Genomic DNA, 11439 nt, shown 5'->3' with positions numbered 1-11439 from the left:
AGATCACATAGTCTAATAATTATTCTCTACTACCTCCCCCCATACTACCTATTATTCTTCTCTGTTCTCCAGAAGCTCTGTGACTTAGAGTCCACAAATTCTGGAATCAGGCTGCATGAGTCCAAACCTGCCCTTCTCCCTTATTAACATGGCCATGTTGACAAATTTTCCTAAGCCTTGATTTTCTTATTTGTGAAACTCAAGAATAGCGATACCTATTTTCATATAGACTATGAATGAAATTATGTACTGTGTATCTAGCATTTAATGTCCAAAAGAAAGTAAGTACTAAGTGCATGCCAGCAACTGATATTACTTTTCTAGATCTAACATTTTTGTTTTACGATTTCAATGAACAGAGTAAGGAAAAATCAGGTTTTTCTGAGTTCTCAAATCACATTGTTTGAAGTTGCGTAGAATAGAGAGGCCACTCCTTTCTCCTTGAATTAACCTCAGCAAATTTCACCCTTCTAATGATTGACTAACTGCATAATGATGTAGGTCCTTACATTTGTAGTGTGTACTATCTCCTCATTTCACAGCTGGGCTCATATAAAGCAAAAGCTACAATTTGGATCTGAAATAACCCCAAAAGCCCATGTGTTAAAGGCTTGGTTCTCAGATAGGTGCTCTTTGGAGGTGTTGGAGTCTTTTAGACATGGGGCCTAGTGGGTGGGATTCTGGGACCCCAGTTTATTCCACTTCTGCTTTCTGACTATAAGCTCAGTGGTTGGTCCTATGCAACCACATGCTTCTACCATGATGTGCTGCTTTGCCACAGGCCCGAATCAATGCAGCCCACCAATGGCAAATTGATATATCCAGAACTGGGAGCCCAAATTAACCTTTATCTTTGTCAATTGATCATCTCAGGAGTTTGTTATGGGACAGAATTGTATCAGGAACCAGCTCTCTTAACAATTAATGATTATTTATGTTATTCAACAAGTTTGCCTCCTCCCTAAGAAATCCTTGAGTTATCAACACCAACTTAATGCATATCCATTTATAATTAGTTTAAAAAAATAAACCATAGGGACAAAGTGAGAACAAAACAATTATTTTGTTTGTAGTTATGCATGGGTATCCCCAGTCATTAAATGAAATTAGTCAATCCCTTTTTTTCTTTGTCTAATATACTCTTATTTTAGTTGTAAATTATAAATTAAATCACCTGAGAGGTCACTTTGGTGGCTGTTCTCCTGGGTTTTCACCAAGTTCAAAGAATCCACTAAAAGGAAAAATAGAGAAAAATACAATACTGAGTTATGACTTAGACTTAATGCTAGAATCATCACTACACTGTCTTATAATGATTGAGTTACAGTTTTTTCCTCAAGATTTTTCTGAGAGAAGGAAATATGAATAAAGATTTCCATAACAATTTGTAGTCAACAAGCAATTTATGCATAATCATCTCTTTGAACTTGCCAACAAACATATTAGTTAGGTGTCATTTCACATAGGAAGGCATATCCATAAAGGCAGGTATTTTGGTATATTTATTCAGAATTCTATCTCCAGCACCTAGAACAATGCCTGGCACATAACTAAATTAATAAATATTTGTTGAATGAATTCTTATTTTATCTTTTTACATGTGAAAAAAAATCCGTGAAGCTCAAAAAGTTCAAACTTTGTTTTCAAATCACGTGGCTGATAGATGGCAAAGCAAAGTTTAAAATGTACATCATCAGAGTCATTACTAATGCCATAAATCCTCTACTTCTCAAAGACTGGGTACCTGTGTAGCTTCTGAGAAGGTAAAAATGACTAAAATGTGGTTTGTGAAGAGCTTGCAGTCTAGTGGAGGAAACCAACACAGTCAGATGCAAGTAATTTAAAATAATGTGAGAAAATGCAGCTATAAAGATCCTTTCAGTGCATTTTTGGGGATCTTAGAATGTGAAAAACTAAGTTTTGTAATTGTAGGGTCTTCTGACTTCTTCTGAGACCTTGTTTTTGAATTGGACTTTAGAAAATGATGGAAACATAGTAGTTTTGGGGCTTGGGGGCAACACATTGCTGGAAGAAGAAAAATAGCATGTGTAAAGACACTGGAGTTTACACCCACATCATCTGCTCTGAAAACACAAATCATCTGTTGCTGGGCTGTTGGGTGTGTGGTGGCAGGGGGTGAGAGATATGACTGAAAAATAGACACATCAGGGAAAGGACTTTACCATCAGTCTGATGTATTTACTTCTTTTTGAAAGCAGCAGAAATTCAAGGAAAGTTTCAAACATGGCAGAAATGTGGCCAAATTTGCATTTTTTATAAAAAGCTCTGGTGGTAGGTAGAGGATAGATTGGAGTGAAGAGCGACCAAAAAATGGTAAAACTAACAGAAATCTAATGAAAAGAACTCATGAAAGAGACCATGGCAGAATCAACTAGATCAACTAGTTGGTGGAGTTGAAGAAAAGGAAGGGCATAGGAAGAAAATCGAGGGTAGAGTACGCTGTAGCACTTGGATGAAGGTGGTGATGGGCAGGAAAGAAACAAGACCTGGAGGTTGCTGGAGTCTGAAGGTGTGGGAATGTGACTTCCTGGATAAGGAGGACCCTGGCTTTGAGAGAGAGGCCAGGTTTATGTTTACAGGTGTTGGTGGAAAAACTAGGTGGAGTTTTATAGCAAGAAATTGGTCATTTTAGTCTGGAGCGAAGAAAACTAAGTACAATAGAGATGTGAATTAGAAACTCCTTAGTTACAGGGAAATTCCCAGTGTGCAAGCTGCAAAGTGAAAAATCAGGACCATTTGGAGCCTCGAGGAGCGGTGACATTTAAGGTGAGGGTGTGTGACAAAAAGTCAAACATAGAGTGAGAAGAAATGGCTTGAGATAGGGAGAGAATGAGAAATCATGTCATGGAACCCCCCAGGGGATATACTCACAAAAATCTAAGGCTCCTCAAAGGGTGAGGGGAGTAGGATTAGGTACATTGCTGAGAAGGATGGTGAGTGGGAGGCAGCCTGCATAGATCCCAGGTAGTGCAGAGGCAAGCAGGGGAGACACCTGGACTGTCCTGAGTCTCAAAAGCATGCATCTCACATTTATTATGTGCCTGATACCCTACTCAGGCATCAGATATGTTGGAGTAAACAAAGCAAAATTCCCATTTTTATGGAACTTCACAGTTCCTCTTGTTCTCTGTTTTGAATCAAATCTCACTTAATCCTTCAAAGCCCTAATTAAATCTCATGTCTGCTGTAAACACTTCCCTCATCACACTGGTTCCTTTCCTCTGGAAATGGCCTGTGATATGTAACAGATATTTATCTTGCTAGGCATGTGCAGGTGTCATTGCCTTGGGCAATGTCACTTGGAAAAGGGATTTACAGTGCAGATTTTTTACAGTTTAGGTGTTTCATTCACAACTCCTGTTTCTTCTTTGCACATATTAAGTATAGCGACATTATTTGATGGCATCTTCCCATCCACCATCCCCATTATATTTGTAGCCTTCTTTGCACAGGGAGTCCTGCGTATGTCTTAGGTCCTCACCGCCATCAACTAGATTTGTGTTTTGAGCTAGTGTTGTGTTTTGAGCAAAGATCCTTCATATTTTCCAAATCAAGTTGGTAAATGGGTTTTAGGTCTGATCTCTAAGATCTCTTTCCTTAATTAGCTAATTGATCAATTGATAGCTATTAATTAAGTGTCTGACATCATAGTGAACTAGACAGATCTACCTGATTTTTACTTTCATTTAGCTACACAGTTAAAAGTAAATCAATTATTTTTGAAGAGACTAAAGTTCCAATGGCACGATGACAAGGTAAAGGGTTAGAGACTAACAGAGAATATGCATGTAAGGGGAGGGAATTAACAGGAGGGTCATAGGATACTTTTCTGAGGTGGTGACTTTTAGATGAGCTCTAGGATCAGACACCATGAAAAGGAAAGAGCATTTCAGACAGAAGAGAATAAGAGGGCAGAGAACGTATCATGATTTTAAGTTTCAGCAACAGAAAGAATGCCATTTGATCAGAATATATCAAGGGAAAGAGAAAGTATAGAAAATGAAGTGGAATTCCTGAGCCTGGACTGGACAGAAACTCCTTAATGGATCAGTAAACTTTCGGGCTAAACACAATGAAAAGTGTGCCATTTTATATCCAGAAAAATCTAAGGGAAGAAATAAAAAGAAGTATCATTGTTCAACTTCCTGTTTTGATAATGTAATAATATTAACTCAATTGCAGTTGAATCTGTACTTTGCATGCAATGAATGATACTCATTGTTTTCTTATTACTTTCCTTCTAGTTTACATTAACAACCATGGGAAAGCAACAATTGCAAAAGCAACGACAATAGGATTTGTAACAATAAAAACAACAATAAATGTTGGCGAGGATGTGGGGGAAAAGGTACACTCATATGTTGCTGGTGGGAATGCAAATTGGTGCAACCATTATGGAAAGCAGTATCAAGATTCCACAGAAAACTTAGAATGGAACCACCATTTTACTCAACTATCCCTCCCTCAGTGTATACCCAAAGGACTTAAAATCAGTATATTACAGTGATGCAGTCACATCAATGTTTATAGCAGCTCAACTCACAATAGCTAAACTATGGAACCAACCTAAGTGCCCTTCAATAGATGAATGGATATTTAAAAATGTGGTGTGTGTGTATATATATATATACACACACACAATGGAATATTAGCCTTAAAGAATAATGAAATTATGGAATTTGCTGGTAAATTGATAGAGCTAGAGAATATCAAGCTAAGTGAAATAAGCCAAACCAAACAAAGAAACAATCAAACAACAACATCAAAAAAACAAAGGCCTAATATTTTCTCTGATATATGGATGCTAATTCTTAATGGTGGGGTGGGGGGTATTATGGAAGAATAGATTTAATTTAGATTAGGTAGAAGGAAGTAAAGGGGGAAGGATAGTAGAATGAATCAGACATTCTTACCCTCTGTACATATATAACTATATGACCAGTGGGATTCTACATCATATACAACCAGAAGAATGAGAAATTATACTCCATCTGTATTTGTTGTATCAAAGTGTATTCTACTGTCATGTATAACTAATTAGAACAAAGAAAAAAAAACACCTGTGAGTTTTAGCAATTTCTGGAGCAGAATCATATGTAAAATGCTGTCCAGTCAAATATATTGATTTAAGCAGATCAGAGATTACAAAAATGCCCACAAGGTGGTTCTTTATTTGTATTTGCTATTGGTTATCTTTGAGAATGTAATAAAAGTCATTAACCCTTTCTCCAGGAAAATGCAAGGATTTGCACATACATAAAATATGAATAAAAAATGTAAAGGCTATGTGGAACTTTAAGGCACAGCAGTGCATACCAGAGCATCTGGTGAGGCCTGGCTTCCATCTCAGTATCCTGTGGAAAGCTCCTCAAAGAAGCACGGGAGATGCCTTCAGGTAGATGCAACATGGAATAAAGAAACCTCAGTTGTTTTTTTTTTTTTTTTTAAATAAATTGTCTGGTAGATCCTGAAGCAGGTGGGTAATAGATCACAGTGTGTCAAACTCAGTTCAGGGGTCTATGCAGGAGAGAATCAGAAGAGGCTGAGAGGAGATGGAAACCACCTGGAAGTTTACAGGAGAGTGTGCTTGGTCTTGGAGAGCTGAAACTGGGGACATTAGCTTGAGGAGAATGAAGAGTGAGGTGAAGTAATGGTGTAAAATCAGAGCCATGTAGGTGGAAGGGAGCTGTATTGGGAGCTGGGCACAGGAACTGGGAAGCAGGCTGAGGACATTGGAAAGCCAGTGGGAGGTGTGACTCTTCACTAAGGCCATCCAGCATGACAAAAACACTCCACATGGGGAGCTTCTCCAGATTCTCTCTGAGAGGTTACCAGCTGCTTCTCTTGGCCCTCTTAAGCTACTCAAGTTAGAAAATAAACACAGGAATTCTCAGCGCCCACCACTAATGAGCCTACCACCACCCCTTGTCTTCACCCCATTCACAGCACTAGTGGGTCCTTTATTCCCTCAACTTTACAGATGAACCAAGGAAGGCACTCAGAGAGGGAGGGGCTTGTCCACCACCACCTGGTAAAATAGCAGCTGAGTCAGGACCAGACCTTGGCCTTCTGTCCCCTGGTTCAGTGTTCTCTTTCCTTCTATCTGGTCTTGAAAGTAGAACAAATATCTTGTGGAATCACTTCATGGGAATGAATTTACCCCAAAAGAGTTAAGAACAATTCATTGAGATGCCAAATACATCTTAAAGTAGAGCAAGGTTTTTCGATGGAAAACAATTTATTGGCTTGTGCCTTAAACTTTGTTTTTTATTCATTTCAATGCAAGGTTTTAAAATTTATTTTATTTTATTGTTTTATTTTTTTTTAATTTTTTTGAGATGGGGCTCTCTCTAAGTTGCTTAGGGCCTTGCTAAATTGCTGAGGCTGATTTTAAACTTGTGATCCTCCTGCCTCAGTCTCCAGAGCTGCTGGGATTATAGGTGTGTGCTACCATACCTGGCTGCAATGGGGTCTCAATATACAGAGAACTGGACCAAGCAAGGCTGGTATCAATGCTTACGTTCCCCGGGCCATCATGGAACGGAGGATGAACTCGAATGCATTCTCAATGATCTCTGTGCCCAGTTGGTTCAGAAATTTGGGGAAATCTGGCTCTGGATTCTTGCCTGAATCCTCTGGCTTGCTCACAGAGTTTTCTTCTGCTTTGTCATCTGAAAAACAGAACAGAATATCAGAGGTGATTCAAAGCAACAAGAAAGGAAAGTCTCTTTGCCATGTAGGGGATCCTCAGAGCCCTTTGTGCCTCTCTCAGTAATTTTGTGGCCTCCTATAGTTATAGTAAACTGAACTTTTCATTCCTGCTGAATGAAGTTGAAGTCTTCACAAGCACCATCTCATCTATTCCTAAAATCAAATAAACAGACCCACATGAATACTGAGATAGACAATGGCTCCCTTTTGTAGATGAGAAAACAGAGGCTCAGAGAAATTAAGTGCCTTTCCTAGAGTTAAGCAGTTAGCAGGAGCAGTGCCCAGGTTGAAATACAGAATGTCTGGCTTTCCATGTAACCCCCACGGCTATGGTAGGAATAACAATGATGAAGATGGAGTACCAATGGGTAGCACTCGATGACTCCGACCTTGTACCAGAGGTGGGTGATGGACCATCTGCATGCATTCTCATGTTATCATCACAACAACTCTGTGAGGTAGGAAAAATTTATTATCCCAATTTAAAGATAAGGAAATGGAACTAGAGAGAGGTATAGAAACCTATTAAAAGTCAGACCTAGTAAGAGGCAGAAATATAATTCAAGCCCATGTTTGGCTGGCATTAAAAATCTGGATTTTAAAGCACTCTGTAACGAATTGTATAATCTTCTTTTATAAGAGTGAAAGTAGTATAATAATAGTGACAAATTCTATCACTTGTATGTCACCAAATATTGTTGTATATAATGGTTTTGTAAGTGCTGCATGATTTTGTCCATAGTCAATCTTATGAGGTGTGTATTTTTCCTCTCGGGGCTGAAAAACCAAAAAGATTAGGAATTCACAGAAAACCTCACAAAGAGTAAAAGAAGTTGAGACCGCAATGGTAGTCCACTTGCCCTGAGTCCTTTAATTAAGTTCCCTTTAAAGTGAGGGCCAAAGACCCAGAGAGTGGGGCTGGTGTTATGCAGGTTCCTTGGGATGTTTGGGCTTTGCTTAGTGGTTTTTACTTTTGGACAAGAAGGGATGGAAGAGTGACAATAGCTACAATATGTACAATGAGCCTAGGAACAGAATAAAGTAGGATTTTGTATTTTAATTTTATTATATCTTGACAAGTGCTGTGACCAGACATGGCACATAAATATATATGATGTGTAGTTAAATTTAAATTTCTGATAAACCACAACCATTTTTATTATGAGAATGATTGATGCAATATTCAGTACATATTTGTATTAAATATTATCTATCACTTATCTAAAATTCAAATATAAATGTATCTTGCATTTTCTCTGGAAACCCAATCACAACTTTTGAATCATAAAGCCCCACCTTCTAGATCATGTATCCATCCCCATGACTTCAGATGGAAAGACATTTAACTAACTTTTTGTTACCATCCTTGCATCCATATTATATCCTAAAATATAAACTATTATTAAAAACTTATTGGCATTCAATTCTGCAAACTAAAATAGATAAACTTAACTGTCATGTTCTCATTTATCCAGTTGTTGTTTCTTTCATTCAAAAGAATCCTTATGTGCACAGCTTTTATCCAAGAATTATGGTTAAAAAAAAAAAAAAAAAAAAGGACAAATACAGACATTACATGACCCTCACATAAACCGCAGTGTGCTCACAGTGCCCAGAGTTTATTTGTTTTCCTCAAGAGAAAAAGGAGCCAGACCTCCTTGTGTGGATGCCTATTCTATAGGTTCTGGGTTGGGGCTTTCTTCACTTGATCTATCTTCAGTCTGCTCAGGGATAGCATTGCAGTTTGACAGAACAGAACACAGCTGCTCAGGGAAATAAAATAAAATTACTCATCTAGAAAGTGGTTGAGCTGGGGTTTGAACCTGAATGTTTTATCTCCACAGAGAATATTATTCACATGATAAATTTCTCTCTCCATGAAATTTCTTTTCTGAAAACATTGTCAGGTGCAAAGTAGTAATTCCTTATGTGAAAGTTGAGTTTTTTCTATGTTTCTATCTATTTGCATAACAATTTAATTTTATTGACTTTTTATTTTAATATTTCACTAAACACTAGCTTTTCAATATGTAAGAAACCTGGGGTTGGAGTGTATAAAGATGGAAATCTTAGCCTCAGTCTGTGAACCACACACATATTGAGAGATTAGAGTGTGGTTCATCACATGGGTTAGAGTCCTACAGCCTGAGTTTTTTTTTCCTGTCTTCAATAAAACATTAGCCATGTGGCTTTCCCACAAGCCTCAAATATTATCTCTCAATTTCATTCTTATGCTGTTGTCAGGATTGAAAATATTTTATAGATCTTTCATCTCTGTCTATCTGTCCATCCATCTGTAACATTTACCACAGTACCGGGTCCATGATAACCTCACATAAATGTTTGCTGCATTATTATTTACCACAGTGATTTGTAACTCATTTTCTCCTCTAATACTTGAGGAGATTTTAAAAATTTAAAATATGTCATCAAAATATCAACAGATTGTTATTTCCTAGAAACGAATCATCAAATCATACAAAATAGTTAATTTACTACTAATTTATATTAACTATCTGGTTGAATTTCTTAGTCAAGGTGATTATAAAGATCTGAACAAATATAGTATTGCTGATGTCTGTATATTTTGTATGGTTTTCTTTTTTTTTACATTTGTAATTGTTTAATTGACATTTAAAAAAATAAAGGACAGTGGAATGCATTACAATTCTTATTACACATATACATCACAATTTTTTATATCTCTGGTTGCATATAAAGTATGTTGACACCAATTCATGTCTTCATACATTTACTTTGGATGATGATGTCTATCACATTCTACCATCCTTGCTAATCCCCTGCCCCCTCCCTTTCCCTCCCACCCCTCCGCCCTATCTAAAATTAATCTAATTCTCCCATGCTCCCCCTCCCTACCCCACTATGAGTCAGCCTCCTTATATCAGAGAAGACATTTGGCATTTGTTTTTTTGGGATTGGCTAACTTCACTTAGCATTATCTTCTCCAACACCATCCATTTACCTGCGAAGTGATTATAAAAGCATGTTCATTTGGCTGGGCATGTTGGCATGTGCCAGGAAATCCAGCCACTCAGGAAGTTGAGGCAAGAAGATCATGAATTTAAACCAGTGTGGACAACTTAAGGAGAAGAGAGCTATTGGGCTGGGGATATACCTCTGAGACAGAACACCCCTGGGCTCAGTTCAGTTCCCAAACACACACACACACACACACACACACACACACACACACACAGCATGTCCATTCTATCTGGTAAAATTGATAATTGTCTCATTTTATAGATGAGGAAACCAAGGCTCAAACCAATGAACTGGTTTACCTATAGTTTCAGAGTTCATACGAAATAGAAACTGGATTATTTCAATATGATATGAATATCACCTTTCACCATGTTGATTACTTTTGGTGTTGAAGGAACTGTAATGTCTCTATGTCCCCCTCTAGAGTCATTCTGTCATAGCATCTGCCTGTGTGTGGTGCTGATGAACAGTGAGGGGCCTGGAGGTGTGAATGCTGCTGACTTGCATTCAGAGGACTCTATTGCTAAACATTTGTACTATCTGTGTTTTCTGGCCATTTTTGAATTGAGTAAAGTCAGGAACTCACAGTCTTCTGCAAAGAAAAAAAAATTAGCTATTGAGAATGCTGTACACTGCCTTGTTTGGGTCAGATATGAAAGAGGTAGGTGCTGTTTAGTTATAATGGAAAGAATCTAGTCACCCAGGTGTCACTATCAGATGCCGTTTCCACTTGTGTCTATGCCTAAGTAATTTTCCCTCTGCAAACTCAGTTTATTATCCTGTAAGTTGGAAAATGATAAAACCAGGCATATTTACTTCACAGATATATTATGAGGCTCTTTTAAGATTATATTTGATAACAATAACAGTTAATATTTATTGAGTACTTGTTATGGACAAATACTATTCCAATTTTTTCCTGTATTTAACTTTCATAATAACTTTATGGGAAAATTAACTATTAATGTTTCCTGGCATGTATGATGCCAAGAGATATTAAGTAGCATGTTTAAGTCATATTTTAGGTTAGTGGTGGACCCAGCTGAGAAGTCTTATTTCCATCAAAAACTATTTGTTATTATCATTAGGAAAACATACCCCAGGTCTCAAGGAATTTATAATACAATAGTGTCACTATATGATATGATACACAAGAAAAAAAATCATTCCAAATTTCATACATTTGTTGAAGATAGAGGCTTTAGTTGACACTGACTTTAATAAAAAAATCCTTTCTTTGTTAGAAGATGTGCCTTTTGTCTCCCAGTCCTGTGTTCTCAGGTGCCCAAAGCTCTCCCTATCTATATTCTGAATCAGTGCCAACTTCTGCCCATCCCTCTAACTGCTGCACAGTTCATGGGCTGTGAACAGAAGCACTTACCTGCAGCGTGGCAGGTCAGGATTAAGACAAGGAGTCCCAGAAAAAATGTCAGCCGAAGGACTGAGACAGCCATTCTTGTAATACTGGGGATTGATGCAGATAAATTGCTCAGATGCACCTGAAGCTTTGCTTCATTTATAGGGCACATAATGACATATCTACTATGGAATCTAGGTTGCTCAAGATGTCCGCACAGCTTGCTCTGGGATCTCTGCTAATGAGCCCTGCCCTATCTTTCAAAACCAATTAATATATATATATATATATATATATATATATATATATATATATATATATATATATATATATATATATATATATAT

General features: G+C 37.5%; 1 protein-coding gene across 1 annotated transcript; it reads right to left on the bottom strand.

Annotated features, from left to right (window-relative positions):
- Window positions 1–1182: 1182 nt before the first annotated feature.
- On the bottom strand, window positions 1183–11189 carry C5H5orf46 (chromosome 5 C5orf46 homolog). Its single transcript, XM_076857644.1, has 3 exons — window positions 11117–11189; window positions 6542–6692; window positions 1183–1231 (listed from the first exon to the last, which is right to left on the bottom strand). The coding sequence occupies exons 1-3, from the start codon at window positions 11187–11189 to the stop codon at window positions 1183–1185; spliced, it is 273 nt and encodes a 90-aa protein (XP_076713759.1).
- Between the last annotated feature and the right edge of the window lie 250 nt (window positions 11190–11439).

The sequence above is a fragment of the Callospermophilus lateralis genome, chromosome 5 (assembly GCF_048772815.1).
Source record: "Callospermophilus lateralis isolate mCalLat2 chromosome 5, mCalLat2.hap1, whole genome shotgun sequence".
Taxonomy (NCBI): domain Eukaryota; kingdom Metazoa; phylum Chordata; class Mammalia; order Rodentia; family Sciuridae; genus Callospermophilus; species Callospermophilus lateralis.
Note: the sequence above shows the minus strand (reverse complement) of the source record. Positions and strands in the feature narration are given on the sequence as shown.

Bases quoted from the DNA above. Each gene is read 5' to 3' on its own strand.
- C5H5orf46 (XM_076857644.1), bottom strand. From the start codon at position 11,189: ATGGCTGTCTCAGTCCTTCGGCTGACATTTTTTCTGGGACTCCTTGTC. The intron at 6,693-11,116 runs GTAAGTGCTTCT...TCTGTTTTTCAG, and splicing joins CCTGACCTGCCACGCTGCAG to ATGACAAAGCAGAAGAAAAC. The intron at 1,232-6,541 runs GTAAGCATTGAT...TTTTCCTTTTAG, and splicing joins TCCATGATGGCCCGGGGAAC to TGGATTCTTTGAACTTGGTG.